This window comes from Seriola dumerili, unplaced genomic scaffold (genome assembly GCF_002260705.1).
Source record: "Seriola dumerili isolate Sdu_G_001 unplaced genomic scaffold, Sdu_1.0 BDQW01000044.1, whole genome shotgun sequence".
Classification (NCBI taxonomy): domain Eukaryota; kingdom Metazoa; phylum Chordata; class Actinopteri; order Carangiformes; family Carangidae; genus Seriola; species Seriola dumerili.
The window spans coordinates 1,098,518-1,121,899 of record NW_019174299.1 but is presented as its reverse complement, the minus strand read 5'-3'; the positions used below and the strand labels follow the sequence as shown (position 1 = coordinate 1,121,899).

The following is a 23,382-nucleotide window of genomic DNA, read 5'->3' as shown; positions in this document are numbered from 1 at the left end:
TTTTTATAGTAATCAACTGATTGTCCAGTGTATAAAATGTCAGAAAATTATTAGAAATGGCCATCATTAATCCCTGGATCCCAAGTTAAGATATTTTAATAGTTTTTTTTTGACAAACAGCCAAAAACTCAAAGATGTTAGGATTGCTATGATAGAAAACTGGGGAAACTAGTTAAAGTTTACATTTAGGCTTTTTCTTGCTTATGAATGATCAAAATTGTTTGTAATTCATTTTTTGCTTAATCAACTAATTATTTCAGCTCCAGAGTACTGGTTGGCCTGGAGATGTAATAAACTGCCATGGTCATGTATAGTGGGGGTCAATAGGGCCCCAGGGACATTTTTTACCCTGGGGCCATGTCCTGTTCACCACCTCTGGTTCGATAATGCAGTCGACAAGCTGTTATACTATTTTCGACACTAACTGAACTTCTCAGTCGACACTGGGGCGCCTCTGGGTGGCGCTGCTGGGTTGTTTTTGCGCCGGTGAGGTGGGATGTGTGCGGGCCGGGCCGGGCGACTTGCCATCTGGGTTAACGCCGTGATCAGTCGCTGTGTTGGCTCCAGTCTCCCAGCACTCCAATTGTAACTGGATGGAGGTTTAACTCGAAGGGGCTTGTTTGAGCTGCTGCGGCGGAATAAGACCACAAGACATCACCAACTACAACAAACAAACCATCAAAAAACAGGATGTAATGTGAACAAACCGCAGAGCAGGATGTCAAGAAGAACAAAAGAGACTTGTTGTTGTTATTCGACTCTCAGCGGACTGAACTAACCAGTGGCTAAACCGGCTAACGTTAGCTGAGTTAACGCTAGCTACATTACGGGTACACTTAACGATCTTAAACAACGGATTTTTAAAAACCAAAATTTAAATGGACCATGGTACTCCGGGGGTGTTCACGGCTAGTATTGTAGCAGGAACCCCGCTAGCGACCCAACTCTCTATTAACTTGACAGATTAACAAGCTAACTAGCTTGGCTAAGCTTCTGGTCGCCGGTGTAACAGCTAACTACTAGTTTTTTCCAAGTTAGCCAACAGTGGTGTTTGAAACAGCCAATGCTAAATAATGTAATATAGTGTGTGTAGCTTTTAAATTGTGTATCGATTTCCATATCAGTGAGTAATTCAATATTTTTGATTGGCACAGTCAAAATAACACTTCAACTTTACCAGGTATGTGAAACGCAAGCTAGCTTCTGATGCTAGTGAGCAATAATGTTTGTTTTCTTTGCTTTCATCCCGGATACAGACAGGCTTTATGAAGTGGACTCCCCTGCCTGTTTACAGTTTCAAGCATCCTTGCTTGTTTGTCCGCTGAGCGCATCTCATTGACGTTTACTCGCCATGGCAGCAGTGGTTAGCTACTCTCCACCATGGTGGGTGAACCTGCTACACAGACTGCCCCATTTCAACCTCAAGTTCGAGCAAACTAGCAGTGATTTCCAACCAGAGGACTGGACATATCAACAGGTAAAATCACCTCTCTGACTCATTTGCTTCGTGTCAGGTGACTCTAGAAGTTGGGGTTCCCAGGCAGCCAACACATACCCACAGATATGTTTTTAACTAAATGTTTTAACTAATAGTTTGTCACAGTATCAGTTTGATTTCAGTGTCCACCTTTAGGAGGATATGATGGTGATGGTGTAGATGAATAAAATCAGTGACAGATGACCTTTTTCCACCTGTTCTCCTTCTTCACCTTTTGATCCATGTCACCATCTGTGTGTAGCTGTTATATCCGTGTCTTGACCTTTTCCAGACACTGGCCAGCTGGCATTGTATAGTCTGAGCCAAGCCACCTAAGTTGGCCTAAGCAACCTCAAATATTATTTTCTTTAAGATCAAGTCATTACCAGTGTTCGTTATACCACAGAGGAGCATTTTGACTCTGAAGTGCCTTTGCAATAAAACCCCTTATTATTCTCAGATTAAAGAGGTTAAACTGGTAGCAAGGGTCCAGCAGGTGACTGCACAGCATGGTGAACAGCTAAGACTGGGGGAGGGGTGATCAGCATGACATTTGTTCAAATGTTTAATATTAAAGAGAATCTCTTTTAGGTAAAGTGATATTTGGTTTTATTATAGCAGTGGTAGTTTTTAGCACTTACTTGTTTATCCTGATGCAGTTTGTTTCTGTTGACCATTGACTTGTGTGCAGGTTATGCCTCTCAGTAGAGAAATTGTGCATACATTGTGCTTTAAAACTCAGGAAAACTGAATAGTGTCAGATGGCTCAGCATTAACTTCAGATTACATTGCATTCTTTTTGGTTTTAGGTTCAACAAAGAAATCCCTTACCATCTGTGAAAGCTGGGTAATACTTAAATTCTGTGGAAACAGCTGATTTGACAGTTCAATTAACTTAATACCTTGTCTGGTAAGATAGGAAGTTTTTGTGTTTGTTATGAGTGTAGTAAAGAGCTAAATATCCCAATGTTATTTGATTATAAAACCAGTATCTTTAGTTCATTTATTAATGGACTTTGTTTATGTCGTTCCCTTTTGAAAATGCGTCATTACCAAATCTTCTATGGTGTTGTGGTTCTTTGAAGTGCTCTGACAGACAGGGTAATGAGTGTGTGGCATGCCAGTTTCAGACAGTACTGGTGGAGGGAATGACAATAGATAGAGGGGTAGTTCTTAACAGAAGTGAAAACTGCCAGACATGGGTGAATCTTTAGTGTGAACAAGTTACAAAATAACAATGCTTCCCTTTTACCGTGGAAGTGTGACTCAGAAAATCAAGAAGTGAGCCACTGTTTGTGAGAAATGGGAGCCCACGTTCTAGAAATTTTTGTCAGCTGTGTTCATGTACGGTGTTATGCTGAACCTTGTACAGACATTCATGTTTGAAAAAGAAAGTAATTCAAAAGTGTACAGTATTTTCTTCAACTGATCCACAATTTAGTGAGAACTAAATCAGACAAAATCAGCATTTTAAAGGAATGTATTGTTTACTTGAGGTGGCACTGGGGTCCATTTGCTGGGGAAAAAGACAACTTTTTTACCACCTCACTGTTACTGTCACTCTGGATCTCTCTGAGGTATGATTTGGAGCCTTTTCCTGGTGGAAAATAGGACGGGTTCATTGACTGGATAATGGCTGCAGCTGTGTTTGTGTGATGTCCAGCATGAACAGTGAGAAGTTGAGCATGAACAACACCAGTGTTAAAATGAGAGTATTCAGAGGAAGCCGGATGGACTGGATTAAACTATAATGTACATTTTATTAAAACGCGCACAGCTAATTCAGCTGTTAAAGCACATTATCTCACTCCCTTCACACATTCATCTTGACAAGAGCAACATAAAAGTGGTCATCATTAAGCTAGCTTGCTAAACCATAATTATTAACCGTACTGTGATGACAGGCTGTTAACTATGCAGTGCTCTCAGTCAGGCTTCAGGGGAAGTCTTGACATATCCAGATGGCTGAGCTGTCAGGGATGCTCAGTATTGGTCTACGTCACCATGATGCACAGGTCATATGGAAGTGATGCATCAAACGTAACATGCAGTAGCAGTATAGCTTCTTACTCCTGGATTACTGTTGCACTCGGTGAACCCTGGTTTGGTTGAACTATGCAAAGCAACATGCGGTAGCTGAATCAGTCAGTCGCATTTGTGTCTGATAAGCCAGTCCGTCTTGTTTGTATCACACTCAATACTAAACTGGCCAGACTTTATGCTTGTGAGCCTGCAATTGTTCACTGATAAGATTGAGTTCCCACACTGGCACGAACAGTTCGACAACCACTGCATCAGGGCGTGTCTGTCGCTGTGATGCATCATTGAGAAAACTAAACAAATGCAACCAAAACTGAATTTTTCTCAAAACAAAAGTGGCAGGATGGAAATCTGCGCCAGTCCCGAACCCTCAAGAGTATACAGTGAACACAGAGGCCCTCTGTGTGACCTACATAGGATGTGCTGCTGTGTCTTGAGAGGTGTAACTATCACTGTATATTGCTGTAGTGCTAGCTTTGAAATTCTGCCAGTGAAGATTGATGATGACAATGGTAAAATCTAGCGAATAATAGCAGCCTTTTCTTTTAGAGTTGTTCAGGGGGTATTTATCTCTCCATTTCTTTCACACAGCATTTTGTAATTCTCTCTCTCACTTAACAGAACCCTTTCATTGTGGCTTTTTTCAGTTGTCTCTAGGACATCAAGTCCACAATTAGCTCTGTATTCCTTGGGCTTAAATGAACAGGCTGTTCAGTACCTCATGAAAATTAAAAGCTGCCTTCTCATTTGTTTTTGTTTTTTCTTTTTTACGTCACAGAGAAAGATGAGATCTTATATTATTGATGTTTTCTGCTAATTATGGTCTGTGTTCCAGGGTACTTGTAAACAAATCCTACCTTCAGTTTTTAATTTAGGACAATGGGTAAGACAACTGTAAGCCCCTTTGCTGCACAGAGTTTATTATTAAAGCTTGTGATGGACACAAATCAACAAAAGTTCACATAGAGAAGAAGAGAATGTATGTAAGGAGTATTTGCAGCTCAGTTCTTCAGGCATACTGTGTGATGTTTCTCCGTGGGAAACTTTGTAAGGCAATTATCCCCACTGTTATTGACATGAAAGTGGCTTCAGCGGTGAACTTTCCATAACCACCTCCTTCTGTCCATCAGTCCATCCTGTTATTGGGAGGTGTGGCGCTCGCCTGTCTGGCCCTGGACCTCCTATTTCTGCTCTTCTACTCCATCTGGCTGTGCTGCCGGCGAACCAAAAATGTGGAGCAGCCCAACGCTGACTGCTGCTGCACGGCCTGGTGTGTCATCATAGCAACACTTGTCTGCAGGTGAGTATAAACACAGGATCACAGTGGTCAGGAGTCAGTGTATTTGAATCCCCAAGCACAGTTACTTACTATATATTGTTCATTTAACACAGGGTCCTGATTCCTTTTATCCTGAAACTGAAAAGTTATTTCAGAATATCGGCAGACAGATTGGTGCGGCTTTCAGAGAATCTGTATTTGAACTCTGATATTTTGAGTGTCTGGGTTTGACAGCCTTCATACATATACATAGGCGTGGCACGAGTGGAGCGTTAGACAGAATGAACTGTAGGTAACCTGCCACGTTCTGCTGCATGTGTATTGCAACAAAGCAAAGAAAGCAACCAGTTCTCAGGAGTAAATCTTCTAAAGATGCATACTGTCTGCATTTTCTGCCAGTGGCGTTCCCCAGTTGTATTGTTGATGGTAGATACTTTGCATTCACACAAACACAAAGACACGGGAAGAGGCAGGACGTCAGCCTGACAATCTTCGCTGAATATTTGAATCATGTGGTCAGTGCTGAAACCAGAGAGGCAGGAACCAGCCTGAAACAGCCTGCCTCTCTGTATCCTCAGGACACAAAAACCAAACAACAGTAGGTTTGAAATTGTCTTCAGTCTCCTCAGTATTTTCACATGAAATTGCCAAATCAGAAGAATTGGCTTGCAAAGTTGGAAAATGACCAGGTTTCACCACACAAAATTGTCCCAACTCAAATTAAATCACATTTCAGTAAAACCACTTGTTATCAGAGACCCAGACAACTTACATTTTTCCCTAAACTGAGCTTTTAAGGCGGAACTAACACCCAGACTACAGCCCTAAATTTGTATTGCAAATATTAACAAGTAAGTTTAAACGATCTCATAATTTTTTTAAGAAAATGCTGCATACTCATGTACTTTGGGTTGTTGCAGTCACAAAAACACTCCTGTTGGGACTGTACATTAATACTGAGGGAATGTAGCCTATATTTGCATGTTTATAATTGCTATATACATTGGCTTCAATATTATGCTTTGTTATTTTTTTATCTTTGAAGGCGACAGTGTGAGAACTGTACCATCTGGACATGCTTTCTATCTTCGAACACTGCGTTAGTTTCCTGTTTTCCTCCTTCTGTTGATGGGCCACTGGAGAGCCATCACGGTCGATTCAGCGTAGCACAAAGAGCTTGGGGACCTGATGAGTACAAGAACTGCATCATAATCACTGTATCAGTGTGTGCTTGTGGCCACGCACAAACGTTTTAGTGAAAGCAAGTAAAACCAAGTTGGAGGCATTTCTGCGCTTTGTTCTGTTATGCTTTTGTTCTTTGACAGGGGAGTCCACGCTTTGGTATCATCGCACAAAACACTGCGCCTCTTTTTAAGGATATTTCTCAGTGTTGTTTTGTACAATAAAGAATGAGCAGCACAGTTTCCACAGGTGCACAACGCAGCAGGGAGGCTGGTTTTTATTTTTTGCTGTGACGCTGCTCCTGTTCACCCTTATTCACACTACAGAGTGTGAGAGGAAGAGATTAGCAGCCCACCAGGAAGAGGAAAGCCCGTTGGTGGCAGGCTGAACGCTGTTAGACTGGGCTTGGAGTGATTCGCTTATTATCATCCCACTTTATAAAATGCACTCTGGCATTGGATGGGAGTTAGCAAAAAAAGACCAACAGCTGCAACACAGGAAGAGATATCTTTAGATATTTTTTTTTTTCACTAAAATAGAACACAGCAATTTTACTGTGAATAGCTTCTACTCTCTGCTACATATCAAAAGAAAAGATTGCTAATTGCATGCATAAATTGGCAGAATATTTTTTAACATTGTGAAAATATTTTTCCTGTGGCTGTACCTATAGAAACTGTTGCCTGTGCAGTTGCCAGAACTGTTTTTCTGCAACCTGAGGCCTGTCTGTGCAAATGAGAGCTGATCTCCTGCCTCAGTACGGCCTTTGTCAGCCCTAGTGTGGGGTTTGGGGCATAGCTGGTCCATTCCTCTGTGTTTCCATGGTTCTGTATGGAGTCTTTCTGCTGGAAGCTGAAAGGAGCCTGTTGACTGGGGTCTGCGCCGACAGGGTTAATGTAGAGTTCACACGCCTCTCCCACTGCCTCGCTGTCCCCCTTCGCCCGCTCTCTTCTCTGTCTCCTCTCAGTGTCTTTTTTAGCTAATCCCTCCTCCTCACCACCCTGTCTCCCCTCCCTTCCTTTTGTCTCCCCTCAGCGCTGGCATTGCTGTCGGTTTCTATGGGAACGGCGAGACTTGTGATGGAGTGAATCGGCTGACGTATTCCCTGCGCCATGCAAACCGTACAATCACGGGAGTGCAGAAGCTGGTAAGACTCAGAGCACAAATTATACCAGCATATTTAATAATTCATCACCCATCTGCCAGGAGCAGTGCTGGTTTCCTCTACCCGTAGAGCTGTTGTAGTGAATCTGCTTGTCCTCTCTGAGCTCAGTCATGACTTTGTTTGTCAATGGGGTGATTCTAGGTATATGACAGTACATCCTCACTGAACCAGACAGTAGACGACAATCTGCAACAGCTTGAGGGCCAGTATGCACAGCATGCGGACTACCTGTCCATCATCCAAAAGCTGCAGGGCCAGCTGGACGAGCTGGTCAGGCAGATGGTGGAGATTCCCTTCTGGGACAGCACCAACATCTCCCTGGAAGAGCTGGCCGTCACGATTGAGCTGTATGACTGGTACAGGTACGTCTTTAACGGTGGAGTCCAAGAAACATTCAATCAAACAAAGAGCACAATACAACAAAAACTCAGCTCCTGTCTGATGCAGCACAGTGAGGAGTGGCAGCAGCAGCAGCAGCAGCAGCAGCAGCAGCAGCAGCAGCAGCAGCAGCAGCAGCAGCAGTGTTGATTAACATATGAGCATCACATAAAACAGCAGACCATGATTCATGTGCTACACATCTTAGTGTTAAACTTTCTATGCAGACACACACTCCTTCAGTAATTTACATCCCTGTGAAGACTCGACTCTCTCGGAGTTCAAATATTGTTGAAAGGTTCAAAGTTAGTCTGTCTTTTCCCTGGTGAGACAGCGTTGTCCGACAACACTCTGTTGGATATCTGTCTGTAATAAAATATCTGAGTGAATCCAAAGTAGGAGGAAGATGTGAGCACAGGCAGCTGACTTACCAAGAATTTTAAACCTGCCTTGACTTTCCCAGTTTGTTAGAAGATATTGAAGACAGTGTTGTGGCAGTCCCTCTGGGATGTACTGAGTTTGCCTAAAATGATAAATATGCAAGTGGCTCATTGTTTTACAGACGGCCATTAATTCAAAGCAGAATTGACATGAGATACACTCTATGAATGCAGATTCACTTAAATTGCCCAATTTCACACAGCAAAAACGATTTTGTGGAATCCTTAGAGCTGGGTTAGAAAAAATCATTAGGATTGCTTTTAAGATGGAGCTCTGCTGAGCGACGGTTTGCTGTGCTGCTCTCAGCCATTTGTTGTTAATGGCATTTGTCTTCACAGGTGGCTGGGCTACATAGGCCTGCTACTGTTCGATGTCCTCATCTGCCTTCTGGTGCTGTTCGGCCTCATTCGCAATTCCAAGGGAACACTTATAGGGTGAGTCCCATCATGAGATCATGGCCACAAGAACACTTAAGGGAAAACGATTCTGCCCTGGGAAATTACTTAAGGTCTTGTCACAGAGTGAACGGCAATTACTGTACATGAAGCCCCCGACTCATCAGAGCCACCTTGTCAGTACAGTTTAATCAGGATGGATTCATGCTTTCTATAAAATATCAGCACAGTCACAGTTAATTTAATCTTCAGTATTTTGATGATTACTAATGACACTTTGACACTTTTTTTTTAGACGCAAAAATACAATACAGTAATTTCAGTAACATTAACATTAACCTATATCAGTATTTAGCTGCATTTAACTTAAATAAGTCATGTAGTGACTTGTGTGAGTCAGTTGATTGGCCGACACAGCTCCTATACTTTCCTCCTATCCTGTTCTTCCTTTTAGATGAACAATTGTTTTCATTAACGATTAAATCTGAAAAAAGTCCATCACAGTTTCCCAAAGCCCAACTCTTCAAATGTCTTCTTTTGTCCAACCAACAGCAAAAAGATATTTGGTTTACAAATGTAAAAGACGTAAGGAAACCAGAAAATATTCACATCCTACAACCTGGCACCACAACACTTTTTTTTTGTTGAAATGTCTTCAATTCATCACATCACTATTGATTAATCAAGTAATTGTTGCAGCTTTACATGTATATCATTGTAGATGTACATATAATAATAATAATAATAATAATACATTTTATTTATGAGTGCCTCTCAAGACACCCAAGAACACTTTACAAATCGAGTGAGACAAACTAAGACATTCAGAACATAAACAAGATAAAGACAACTTATTAAGGCATTTACACTTAACACCTCCTCTTGGTCTCCCCAGGGTGTGCTTGTTTGGTGTAGTGGCTCTGGTTATCAGCTGGGTCTCCCTGGGGCTGGAGTTGGCCATCTCCACGGTGAGTGTCTCCATCATAGCATGATCCTGTTTTCCCAGGTAGAGCTGCACAGTTCATTGCGTATAATTGGATAACACGATTTTTGTGTGCACAGCCAACGACTACAGAATTTGGCCTTGGATTTTGTTTCACTTAATCGGTTGAAGAGTTTAAATATTTATAAAAAAAGTGTGTGCTGAAATACACTGGGTGATCTTAAAAATAGAAACACTTGTATGATGCTTTTCAGTGCAGTATCCCTTCACTGTAACTAAAGTGGGCAATAAATACTACCTTAAATGAAATATGCTTTTGTTGAAACTACTACATTTGTGGTGATTTGTGGAGAAATTGTTGTATCAGGCTGTGCTGCAAAGTACAGGGGGTACATTTTCCTGGTTAGTCAGCATTTTCCAAAAATCCTCTAGTCTAATGATGGTGATTAAGACCTGTGATCACAAGCAAAAACAACTGGGATTAACTCTGTAGCCATAATATAGCAGCCATTGTTCTCAGAGAGCCAAGGCAACTAATTTGGGTGCTACATGGAGGAGAAAAAACTACTTAAATCAACAGCAGCATGAATCCACAATGTTTGCATATTGTTTTTTTTTATGACTTGATTCAAAGACACATTTTTACGTTAATTCTCCAGGAGGATGGAAAATGTTGATGCATGTGAATATTTATGTAAATTAAAGATTCATGTGGAGGATTTCCTCCCCTGCAGATGAATCAGACTTCACACCTAAATGTGCTTAATTTAGTTGGTGCAAATGCTCTCAGCTGAGACACAGTCAGCCTGTGGTGTTGTAAGTGTTTTTAAAGCTGTGATCAATTACTCGCATGTTACATCAAAGATGACGGTGCATCCACTGTCGCGTCTGTGACACTGTTTCACTTCATTGCTGTTAACATGAAGCAAAACTGTGACTGTAACTGTGTCTTTGTTTTTTCTAGACCTCCAGTGATTTCTGTGTTGCTCCTGACACGTATGTCACAAAAGTGGCAGCCCAGTATGGAGTCATCAATCAAGGTATGAATCACATATACTAAGTATTATTCATGTGCATGTTGTAAAGATATGGCTTTGTGTTCACTCAGTCAGCTCTTTAAAATCAGGAATATTAGTCATCTACAATTGCAGAGGACAGGTTATTGTGCTGCAGTGAGATGACATTGTTCTAAAGAGCGAGGGCTTGGTTTTGTTCATGGCCCATAAAAGGCTTCTAAATTTACTGGCACATCTGCAGCCGGGTCAAGAGGGCAATGGGCTGCCTTTTTAAACAGTACAGAAGTCTCTCTGTCGCGTCTCATTTCAGTAATTGCTCAATCTGTCCCATGATGGGATGCGTGTAAGAGGAAAAATGGTGCCTTGGGTGTGTGTGTGTGTGTGTGTGTGTGTGTGTGTGTGTGTGTGTGTGTGTGAGAGAAGCAGAGTGTATGAGGGAGATAAGGATGGTGGAGGGGAGGATCAGAGACAATATATTTCCTGCATCCCTCTTCAGTTGTTGGAGAAGCCAAATGAGAAGATGGTGCTCACTCTGTGCCTACTCCGTGTCCTTTTTCAGCAGCAGCTTCTGCCAAAATATGGTGATTTTTCTGAATACACAATTCAAGCCTTTGGGCAGAAGTTGGGGCATCAGCTGTAAATCTTGCACTGTATGGTTGATCTGAGAGCACCGACTTATTCTATGCACTGGACTGTATTATTCTGCTGCTATGAAGCTGTATTTTGCCCCGGGGGCTGATTCATGCAGTATGGGGGTTTTCAGTTCTATTTTTTCCTCTGAAACACGTGTTAACTATTAAGCAGTTCAAATAAATCTCTATTTGTTTCAACGAATGAATTAAATTTTGAATAAAAATATAATTATATACTTATTTTTACCCACAAATGTCAGCCTTGGAAAGATAACTTCTTATTTAGTTCTTGTATATTTTTCCTTTTCAGCAATTGCCTGTCTGAAATTGCAGCAGACAAACCTCTTGATAGCACAAAGCGTGTTATTACTACACTAGATTTATTGCTTTCCTCCCCTGGATGGCTGTTATATTTTCTTGAATATTTTCAACAACCCTCACTGTTATTTTTCATTCCTCTGTTTCTTCTCATTGTGTAATAAGACACACGGGTTTGATCCAGTCAGAGAGTGAGAGTTCATCTTTCGTGTTTCTCTGGTATTCTGCTGGTTTTGTTTGTGAAATACTTACACAAAAACATACACAAAAAATGCAGCAAACATGAGCTGCATCAAAATGATGCAGATTTTTTTTTTATTTAATCAAAATATGCAATCCTGAATAACTTGAGCATTTATTCAGAGGCCAGTCTCTCTCTGTAGAACGTTTGCTTGTTCAGTTTGGTTGATAATATGGCAGCCAGCAGTTCCTCATGCCTAGAAAACCTATGATAACAAAATACTCAGAGAGCATTTTATGTGAAGCTCCGGGGCCCGGAACCAGATTTGTTTTGACTCCCTAACCCTGCCAAAAATTTTAACCTGCTGGGATAATGCGCTGCCAAATCTCTGTCCAATAAGCAAGCTCCCATGTGACCCAAGCCCATGGCTCACTGATAATCAATCTGATCGTAAAACAGAACAATACCCCTGTCTTGTCCACTGCATTGTTTTATTTTGAGGTTTCATCATCACTGAGTCGTTAGCAGAACAAAGTCTTCATTTTCTGCTGCATAGAACGGTGGCAAAAAAAAAAAAAAGAAAAAAAAAGAAATAGAACTGACACCAAGTGGCACAAAAACTAAAATGAGGCATCAGTTTTTCCATCCATTACCAAAAGTCAGACTACAGGAAATCTGCTCTTCCTGACATTTGCATGTGTGGGTGTATGGATGAGAGCTGGATCGGCAGAAGCTTGTTTTATATGTACTTTTTTTTTTTCTTTTTCTTTTTTTTTTTTTTTGCACCGGAAATTCTCCTCTCATGCTCAGCTGTGTGGGAAAGAAACTCCTGACACGGCAGTGTGTGCGGACGTCACTTGCACCATGTGTTAGGTCGGTGGTGGTGTTCTCACAGCTTGTATCTGTGGACATTGCTATCGCTTTTTAGTCACATGCTCCCGTCTCATCGACTCCTACTCACCGATGTGTTTTAGAAGAAATAAGTGAAGTGGGTAGCAATAGCATGTGAAAGTCCGAAACCTTGCTTTGGTTTATGGTGTACTTGTGAGGAGCGTACAAGTTTGGTCATGTCGTAATTTAACAGTATCTCCAGAGATGTAACTGCTCTTTGTGGAGTTTTGCTCTGCGCAGTAAGGAGGGTTGCACCTAAGCCTCTCACTGGCTGTGTGTTTTGTTGTTGCTGAAGTTTTTCTGCGTCAAGGGAAAAAGACATTAATTCATTCATACTATTACAGTACATGTGAACTTTTATTCTCTTGGAACATTTCACCTCAGAGCTCAGGATTAGCTCAGTGGGTGCACAGTTACAGCAGCAATCAAGCTCTAACGGCGCAGCAGGGAACATGACTAGACAGATGTAGAAAATAAAATAAAATTTCTTTTGGCCCCTTTCCTAGAACAAAAGAGTAGTAGCTGAAGCAGTGTACAGCGAACAGTGTAGTGTTAAATAAGAGATACCAGAATTAATAGACACGACTCTGTTTTTTTAAAGTGGCTATAATCGCAGAGCTTTACATTACTCTACAACTTACAGAGCTTTATAGTGAGTTTCAGCGCATTGTTTAGCTGTGCAGCCACAAGCTTACTGTTTTGGTTCACGCTCACTGCTCTCATAGTGTTGGTATGACCTTCAGCAGGCAGCTGTTTTCAGAGTAAAAAGGTGTAAAAAACCCTCTGTACACTATTCAACTGCTCAGTCCCAAACAGCAGACAGACACCGTTAGCGACTAGCTAGTGAACACAGTGAATCATTTAGCAGCTAAAGAACCAGATATTTCCTTGAGGAGTTGGTAGAGATCAAAAACAGAGCTAAATGAAAGTGAATATTGGACTTAGACTTTCCATTTGGGCAGTAGTGCACCTCTAAATGAATAGTAGTTGCTGGATGTTTGCATCAGCAACTGCCTGTTAACAAGTTCACCACAAGTTACAGTGAGCGGGTACGACTAAAAATAATAGAATGGACCTCAAATAAAATCAATAAAAGCCTTTGATTGCAGCATGAAGCTCCACGGCTGCACTGTACTAATTCTGGTTCATAAACACCAACACTACTTAGCCCTGACCTGCCCCCCTCCTCAGCTTTTCAAAGTAGTCAAGTCAAGCGTCTGAATCTCAGACAGCACCAGCTCAGCTTCAGGCACAAAAACTATGTAGTTGAGACTAACAACTAACAAAACAAGCTTTACATTGCCTGAGCTTGGCTGTTGATTGGGTGTGTATTTTTTTTTTAATGGACATACAGCTGAAACTATTATCCCATTAATCACTAAGTCAACCAACGGAAAACTAATCGACTTTTTTTATGCAAGCATGAATTAGTTGTTTGAATCATTTAAGGATTTTCTGCTTTCTGGGATAAGTGTCATTTCTTTGGGGTTTGGACGTTTGTTTCGGACTAAACAAGTAATTTGAAGATGCTGGGCTTTATATAGACAACACAATTAATCAAGAAATTACTGTGCAGATTATTTGGTAATGAAGATAATTGTTATGTAGATGTGAGTTTGTATAGATATGCTAAAAGTATCTGTTGTGTTCTTCTTGTCCTTTTACTCACAGAAATCCTGCGGTACTACCTTAGTTGCAGTGTGGAACAAACCAACCCCTTCCAGCAGGTTTGTTGCATACATTACCAACGTTTTTTCTGCTCGTTGGATTTTGAACATGTTAAATCAAACCAGTTTTCTCTTTTAAAGTTACTAGACTGTGTCTGTCTAATGGCTTGCAAATCAATATGACACTTACAGTACTCAAATCTGAGTAGACACAATATCATAGACACATCTACTGCATGATGTATGACCTTGTTACTGGTAAGAATTCAAGTGGGCACAATGAGTCATTCCCATTGCCTCAAAGGACATTTTCCCATGCAGTAGTACAATACTTTCCATTCTGCCTGCAGGAAAAGTGATGCAGAGCAACTTTTCCTGTGTGTCTCTGTGCTGATAGCATGTGCCTACTTCAAAGTATATGTGTTAGGCGGTAGTGATGTTGTATGAAAGGAGAATGTCGCTTTTACTGGGAAATCCATAGTTCGCTTTAATGGACTACCTACATTTTCTCTTTCAAGCTGCATGAATAAATCAAAACTTTTGAGTGCTGCTGAAGTCCAGGCATCTATTGTTAGTACAACTGTATAGAAAAATAAGCTATATATAAAGTCTTTCAACTCACATCTATAAACTGTCTGCGATGCTTTCACTAGACGTCTAATTGACTACAAATGGGAGATATCAGCTGAAGGTTCTCGGCAATGATTAAAAATGAAAATACTGTCGAGATGTTCTGTGCCGCTACAGTATTCATGCTTTATTTCAGAAGCTTTCCGGGAGCCACAAAGCATTAGTGGAGATGCAGGATGATGTGTCCGAGCTGCTCCGCTCTGCCACCAGAGAGTATAAACAAACCAAGGTAACCCCCCCACCCCCACCCCAATCAATACACTCTTTACTAGAAATGGCACATTACAGGGTGTCTGTTACCCCCTCCCTTCCCCAGGCCACAAGCTGTCCTGTCCTGTACTATTGTACCATTTGTGATGACAGAATATCCCAATGAATGGGACCAAACGACTGAGCTGCAGAGAAGTGAAGCGCACCTGTCCACATAAAGATCTGCTGACAGCCCACCTGGGACGTGCATTATGTCCGTTTAGCCGCATTAGGCTTTCACTGGCCCTTGTCAATACAACACTGTGGCATTGTCCACCGCTGGTTCTTACACCGTGTTGACAGACACACAAATGAGAGCTGACATTGGGAATAGAGAGAGGGGCATATTTCACTTCACATACCCACACGGACAAATGTGCTGAGGTGGTGGAAACGTTTCTATCAGGTAAATCGGACGTATTTTCTGCTGAAGCTGTGATGAGAACAGGAGGAAGACGGGAGACAGTGTATCAGATGAGGAAATCTGCTTTTTCAGCTGGAGCTTCTGTGTCCTGTTGCGTATTGATGAAAGACACATCCCTGATAAATGTGTGTAGAATTGATAATCACCTGATAGTTCACCTGCTTCCTTTTTGCAGCCACGTTGGCTTGTTCTTGACTGTTTAAACCGACAGGTTAAACTGACGGACAGGAAACTGCCATTTAACTATAGTTGTTTTTTTTTTTCCCAATGTCATTGTCACGGATGGTTAAAGCATCCAAGTATGTGAAAGTTGGATTTCAAGTTAAGCCTTTTTCCAACAGTGTTTTTTCTTTTTTTTCTTCCCCTCATTCATTTCCAGGGAAGTTTGGAGGAGATCCAGGGGATACTGAACACCACAGAGATCAGCCTACATCAGCTCACTGCGCTGGTGGACTGTCGCAGCCTGCACATGGTGAGCAGGGAGGAGAAGACTTACAAGAGAAGACTGTAGGGTCCCTCTATGTCTGATGAAAAAAGGGCCTGGGGATTGATTTGTTGTGACATCTTTGCAGTGCAGCTTAGTTGCATTACAAAATAACCCCTCTTTTGTGCTTGTGCAGCTGACTACACCTGTCACCACAGATAACACTTGCCTTCCTGTATGCAAGTTCTAGTCCAATTGATGCTGGCAATGTACCATTTATGAAGCTGGGCTGAATGATGAGTACTTGGCTGTCACTGTGCTTGGGAAGATTTTTCCCTCAGTGGTTTCCAAGTTCCAAGTGCACATGTGCAAGCGGAGCTCTTTCTTCTTGCTCTCTCCACTGCCCCTTTATCATGCCAAATCTTATTATTTCAAAAATTAGACTACCTTCAGTGGAATACCAAATGTGTTTCTGCTGTGCAGTGCACACAGAATGAAGATTTTCAGCCATGATAATGTGGAGCGTAGTGCTTCTCTCCAAACCTAGGTGAAACTGCACTGTCTTCCTTGTAGTTTGCCAACTGTGAGCTCATTGGTTTGACCTAGTTTAAATGAGAACTCACAGTGGATGCATTTTAAAGACCTTTGAATCCACATGTCGAAAATTTAGAAACAGCAACTCTAGCTTTTTACTACCTCTTCGTGTTTGTTTTGCTCTCTCCTTCTTATCTTTGTCAAAATTCTTAAGTTGTTCTAATATAGATGCTGATCTGTTCATACGTGCCACAGTAAAAATCTGTGCCTCCTCTTGTTTCAGGACTACGTCCAGGCCATGACAGGTCTGTGTTACGATGGACTGGAAGGCCTCATCTACCTTGTGCTCTTCTCCTTCGTCACTGCTCTCATGTTCAGCTCAATTGTTTGCAGCGTGCCTCACACCTGGCGGGGCAAGAGGTACGACATCCAGTAAAGGAGTACAGTATACTCCCTTCAACTCACAACCACGTAGGAGGCTGCATAAAAGCTTTTAAGATGACTTTGTGTACGGGACTGTGTATACAGTGAGAAATAATTCAAGAGGATAAGCCTATCAATTAATTATGGTTTTAGAGCATTTCTTCGAACCCTTTTGTTTTTACATGGCATGGGAATGAACTAGACAAAGTAATTCAGAAAAGAAACCTCCACACAGATAGGGGAACATGAATATTTTTGTGTAAGGCTTGTGTTTGTTTGCTGTTCAAAGACTGGCTGTGTTTACCACTGGGACAAGTCCAGAAGGCTTCAGCTGCTTCCTCAAATAGATTATTTCCCGTTATCCCCGCTAATTGTGCCGGGTTGGCCTAAATCTATCACAACCACCGCCTGAGCTGGTGTCGTTTGCAGCAGCAGAGGGGTGAAATCAGGATGATTTCTTCGTCCTATCAGCACCAGATAAGGTTTGCAGGATGGCTATGGGGAAAGTGGTTTCCCAGGCGCAGCCGTCAGCTCAGCTGCACCACATAATTAACTGATCCCTTCTTGCCGTGAGGCGGGGGGGGTGCATGCATGTTGATCAGTTTGATCTCAGCTGGAGCTTCCTGTTATAAAGCAAAGGCTTACACGCTACCAGTCTGTTTCTCTCAGTGGTTGCTGCTAAGCTTGTTCTGTTATACTGTCGTAATGAAACTAATTCCTTTTACCCCATCTGGAATTACGGCTTGAAGTGACAAGTTATTTATGTTTTATATTTAACTTTGGGATTTCTATGGTTTTATTAGTATTATTAATTCATTAATGGCTTTGCCACTTTTTCCTGATATGAACATTTAATTGAAAATGTGTTGTAAGCTGCACTAAACTATGACCTCATGGATTAGATATGCAGGAAATGGATTGTGCCTGCCATGAACACTAGAGGGAGACAGGCTCCATCGTTGTTCTGTCCATTATTGGTTTCAGACACACACTATTGAGCCTCATTGTTTGAAAACAAGTGGAATCACATCATTTCTGCAAATGCATTTATTGTGTTGATGCAAAATTAGGACTTTTTATTTTCGGGTAGGAACGGAACCAATTAGATGAGTCTATTTTTACAGTCTTTGCTCAGGCCCATTAAGGTCAGCGGAAAACTGCCTGTTCTTTGCTTCAGCAGAGGATTCATCCTGTTTTCTCTCCCTCAGGCGGCGATGAAACTGAATCAAAACGTGACTGAGAATAAAAGCAAAACGGGACCACGTGGCATTTTTATGCTCCTTTGTCATCATCACACAGTTAGGACAGGGGGTCCCTCTGGTGGTGGTGGTGGTGTTACAGTGTTGTGTTGTGTTTTGCAGTAACGAGGAGGACAGTGAGGACGAGTCTCTGAGCCATGGAGGAAGGCAAAACCACGATAACCTGTATCGAGTCCACATGCCCAGCCTGTACAGCTGTGGCAGCAGCTACGGCAGCGAGACCTCCATCCCTGCTGCCGCCCACACCGTCAGCAACGCACCTGTCACAGAGTACATGTAAGTCACCACTGCTTCACACTACGCAGCATTAAGTGAAAGGCAGAAGTGGCAGTTAATTTATTTTCACAACACAGACTGTGTTCCCGGCAGAGAGGCTGATATTGGATACTTCATGTACTCACAAGTCAGATCATACGTCCCCTGAGAGAAGCTCAGTTCTCTTATAGAAAGTCCTGGCCAGCAGATGCAGCTGTTGCTCTCCAGTTGTGATGCCTGTGAAACCCAAAGCCTTCTGCCTCATGAGTGAAGTCCACTGTTAGGGAAAGTGGGGGGGGGGGGGTGTCCCCCAGTTTCTGGCTCTGTGTTGGTATGCTGAAAGCTGACTTGGAGAGTTTCATGTATACAGTATATTGTTTCACATCTGGAAAGCAATGTGTAGGGATTTACACTGTACTTGTGTCCTTGTTGTGTTTGATCTCACTGTGTTGAATTCAACAGGGCTCAGAACGCCAACTTCCAGAACTCTCGCTGTGAAAACACGCCTCTGATCGGACGAGAGTCTCCTCCCCCCTCGGTAAGTGTCGCATTCCCTGTAAAAATGTGAGCGCTGTGGGAGCACCTCTGGGTCATTGGGCAGCCTCTTTGCGAGGGACTGATTGTCTGCCCTTTTTCGATGAACAAAATATTCCAGGAACTATGGAACCAGATGAACTAAACTCAGGAACTAAACTTAAAACTTTCCTGTTTGCATTTCCACCGCATCCAAAGAACAAAAGATTAGGCAAATTAAAAGACGGCAGCAGCATCAAGTAAATCTTTGTCTTTATTGTTTTGCGACTCAGTTGTTGGAGATGGGAGACTTAAAAACTGCAGAGCATCTGTCTCCACGGTCGACGATCAACTGAATGTTTGATGGTTGTTTCTTGGTTGTGTCATTTCTACTTTATAACAACCGCCATTAAACTATCATCAAATTGTTTTTCTTTTCTTTTCTTTTCTTTTCTTTTTTCTGAGTCAGGAAGTCGACAGCAAAGCCTAGTTTTGTTTTAACATTAGCAAACATCAAGGAATATCCAGAAATATAGAAGCTGCAGCAGCCACAGAGTCTGTGTTTGACCAAACAGCGAACAGTGAGCCCGAATAGCTCCACTAGAAAGTGCTACCCTTGGACTTGGAACAATCGTACAGGAATTCAATTCTGGTTGTTCCAGTTGAAACACAGGTTTAGTTCCTAAGTTCCTCTAAAGGTTCTCGGTTCTCTGGGAAAGTTCCAGTGGTGGAAACACCCCGTTTAACAACATAGAACCAGCTCCCGTACTGTGTATTACTGCACCTTCATAAGAAAAGCATCCATATTAACCCATCAGCCACAGACACATCAACGTATAAACATGAATCAACATGGTTATTTTAACTGTATTTACCACTATGATAGTATGACAGAACACAAGTTTTAATTTGGCATTTGGGTAACCAATATATAGAGAGATCCTTCATCATAATAAAAAACATAGTTTGATTTTTGAATCTCTCAGCGCCGACGGCTGACACTGTACTTGACCTTTTTTATGGAAGAAGGAGGTAAAATGAAAATGAATTTTCCTACAAGGACCAAAATAATGATGGAATAATGAAATAATAAATTTCTTACATGACAGTGTTTTCTGTCTTTTTCTGTCAACCTGCACTTTGTGCATCACTCATACTCATCCGGATGTTGATGATGTTTTAATCAAACCTGGCAAAGTTTGTATAGACAAACAGCACAACGCACACATATATAGGTAACAGGCTCTCTCCCAAGAAAAATAAAAGAACTCAGTATCACGTCTGTTTATGTATTTGAAGAGTGTTTCCAGTGTCCTCTGATTGATCCTCTGATTTCCTGGTTGCTGTTTGTCTTTATGAACTTTGTCTGAGGACTGAAACGTCATCCAGTAAGTGATTTCAAGTGATGAACCCTGTGCGGGATTCTGTAGTTTTTCCAGAGTTTCTGATCCTTTACAACTGTCACTGACACTTGATGATGTGCAAGAACTTTTTTTGACAAGTTTGACACAGTTTGCAGATGTTGAAAACAATGTAAGAGTATGTATTAAAGAGCCCACCTCAGTTATACCCTCCCGCCCCCCACCACCTGGCCTGAACCTCTACCAGACATCCTGCCCTCCCTGGTGTCTGTGTGTCTGCTTGGACCTAGACGCTGCTCTGTGTTACTTCTCTATACTCTCTTCTTGTCGTTTTTTGTTGTTTTTCTGCGAATCCATACAGTTGTATTTGACTGCCGCGGACAGTAACAGCGGTCACTGCTGGCAGTTAAAGCCTTCGGAGAGTTCAAGATCGTTTTGGTAACCTCGTCTGCTATGCTAACAGGTACAAAAAATGCCCGCCTCTTCCACCTGCTGGCCTGTTCCTCCTCTGTACCACCACCTCCCAAACTCCCAGCTTTACTTACCCTCTATTAAGGTCCCACCAGGGCTGCTGGAGCCCCTCCCCTCCCCCCACACCCTCTCTGTCCTGACTCTTGTCCCACCTGGTGTCTCACCTGATGTTTGTTTCCTGTGGCCCCGGGCTGCATGATCCCCTACACCCCCTGCACCACAGATGCACTGGGAGGAACATGTGAGGTCGTAACTCTGCCCTGAGGCTCACTGTGATCTGAGTCAATGATGAGTCATCGTCAGATTATGAAGCCGTTAAACCGTTTCGATGATCATGTGGAGCTGCTTTGTCTTGTTTCTTGGGTTTGAAAATGAACTCATAAATATGACGCACTTGCATTTTAAAATAGTTTAGGATTTGGTTATTGAGTGTGATAGGGAGAATTTTTTTTATTTATTTTTTTATTTTTACTATAAAGGGGGAAATGGTGCACAATAACAATATTGTTTCAGATTAGCCCAGTTGTGCTGAGTGTTTTATTCCCTCAAAATCAAGAGTCAGTAAAATTAACCTTAAAAAAAAACAGTGGCTGTGATACGCAGCTCATGGAGGCAAGTAAGGTGCTTTATACACATATTTCTAAATTCAGTGTATGAATAAACATCCAGTAGTCTGCTTAGAAAAAAAGAACTTCATCACATTTTTTAAGTTTGCTTCATGTCAAAATACACCACTGAGTTATCTGCACATTAATAGGTAGATGGCGTACTCCAGTGTAGATAAATGGTGCCAGTTTGCCAAAATGTAAACAACTATAGGCTAAAACAACGGAGCTCAATTTGTAGCCCACAGCTGACTGACTGACTCCAATGCAACATGATACTGTCTGTTTACATTCCTCAAAGCATTACTAGAAGTGTAGTTCCAAATTTAGATAAGGATGATGTCAAAATAAAAGTAAAACAAAGAATAATAATAGGAGTTTAAAAATGTATTGATAGTGCAACAAATAAAAATATGCTCTGTTACAATCAATTTAAAATTATGGCGGGGGGGGGGGGGGGGGGGGCTCTGTTGTCTGGATTTTATCTGAGGGGAGGCTCATAGTGTCAAAACCCCTGTTCTTTACACAAATATAAACTGTTGAGAGTTAGCATGTTGTTCAGGTAAATCAAAACCTCTTGTCCTTTAACGCTCAAGGTAAGTCATGTTCAGTTGAGCCCATATTCTCAGCATCCTCCACAGCTTGTCCAAATGGCTCTGAGAGGTGATCACAACACGAGAACATATATCACAGCTGAAAAAGTCAACATCGTGTCTCCACATGAGTTTGAAATGCAGCCTTTTTGTTCTTGTGTCGCCTGTATATATAAAAAAATTGCATGGGTGCATCCTACATGTATATGAATGCCCGGCCCTGTGGATGTGCACGAAGGTTAACAGCAAAACGTGAAATCATTTCAACTAGAATTGGTGTGTATTTATTCAGCTCCTTGTGCTCTGATGTCTCTGTCCTCTTAAGCTGTGGCTGTGATGTTGTTTCTGTGTTTGAATCGTTTAAATTCCCTTTAGTTTCCAGAGCAGTGGAGTTCATAGTTTGAAAGGTAACCTGTGTAGGATTTTCTCTGATCTGTTGAATGAATTGTGATCGTGGTGCTTTGTTCTGATTGTGCAATCTGTATATATTCAACTGCAGCTTTTGATGTTTTATTTACCAAAAGGTTTTTTTTTTTCTTACTCAACAAAGCACTGAGCCTGTGAATCTGTTCGCTGTTCCAACAGATACATTTTTCAAAAGCTTCAAAAACATTATCTTTCAGTTTCAGTTCAAATCCTACATGGATTTTGTGTTGTATGTTGTGAAAGACAGGAGTGATTTTACTCTTTACGTGCTCACACTTTCAACTATAAAGAGTGAAACCATGATTTACGTTTTCTTCTTTGTGTCACTTTCTGTTTCTCTTCCACAGTACACCTCCAGCATGCGGGCAAAGTATCTGGCCAACAGCCGACCAGATCCTAACACCCCTCCGGCGCACTAGACAACACTGGACTCGTCCTGTCTGCAGCACTGACGTCTCTAAAGTCACATTCAATCACTCCTCCGGTCATTCCTCACAAACGTTTTTTTCCACTCAGTCGCTCCACCTCCTGCTTCCCCCACCGCCACCAGTAACTGTCTCACTCGACTTAAAATGGGAAAACAAAACGTGCTTTTGCTGGTTGGTTGAAGCAAAACTTGACGGCATCCATTAAATCCCATCTCTTGACTCTCACGCAGATACTTTTTCTCCAGTTTCAACAATCCTTGGCTGGTGCTTGGAGTTTATCTGCAACTCTGATGTGATGGAGCCTGGACTGTCTCTTACACTCCAATTTAAAAAAAAAATTTTTTCTTTACACATGAACGCACCGTGACGCTGTACGCTGTCACATCTAACAAGGCATTGCAGTGTTGAGGACTCTGGAAGTGCTCATAGATTAACACTGATTACTACTGGTTGTTGTTTTTTTTTTTTTGTACTGTACTGTACCACAACCTCTCTCATTGCCTTACACATAAATGCAGGAGGAATCAACTGTTTTCTTTCCCACCTGAGGAGTAGATAAAATTTCTCACATCACACGTTCAACATAGATCAAACCATCGTGATATAGATTCACTTCACAGTGCAGCATCTCAGTTGCTCAGGTTTTCTTTCTGCTCGTGGAACTTAAAAAATGCAAATCTGATATTTGCGTTATTCTCCTGTTAATGTTGGCATAATGTGCATCACATGTGCACATTTGCTTGTTTTTGCATTTTGTCTTAAATCTGACATCTGGGACCAGT

At 41.8% G+C, this 23,382-nt stretch overlaps 1 protein-coding gene across 1 annotated transcript; it reads left to right on the top strand.

The window, feature by feature from the left end:
• The first annotated feature begins 583 nt into the window (after positions 1 to 583).
• ttyh3 (tweety family member 3) lies at positions 584 to 22,938 on the top strand. The gene is made up of 15 exons (XM_022739663.1): positions 584 to 830; positions 1,257 to 1,477; positions 4,648 to 4,817; positions 7,014 to 7,125; positions 7,285 to 7,505; positions 8,301 to 8,396; positions 9,253 to 9,325; positions 10,265 to 10,340; positions 14,010 to 14,065; positions 14,772 to 14,864; positions 15,688 to 15,780; positions 16,550 to 16,686; positions 18,051 to 18,224; positions 18,666 to 18,741; positions 22,520 to 22,938. Exons 2-15 carry the CDS (start codon positions 1,352 to 1,354, stop codon positions 22,589 to 22,591), a joined length of 1,575 nt encoding a protein of 524 aa, XP_022595384.1. The 5' UTR covers positions 584 to 830; positions 1,257 to 1,351; the 3' UTR covers positions 22,592 to 22,938.
• Positions 22,939 to 23,382: the final 444 nt, after the last annotated feature.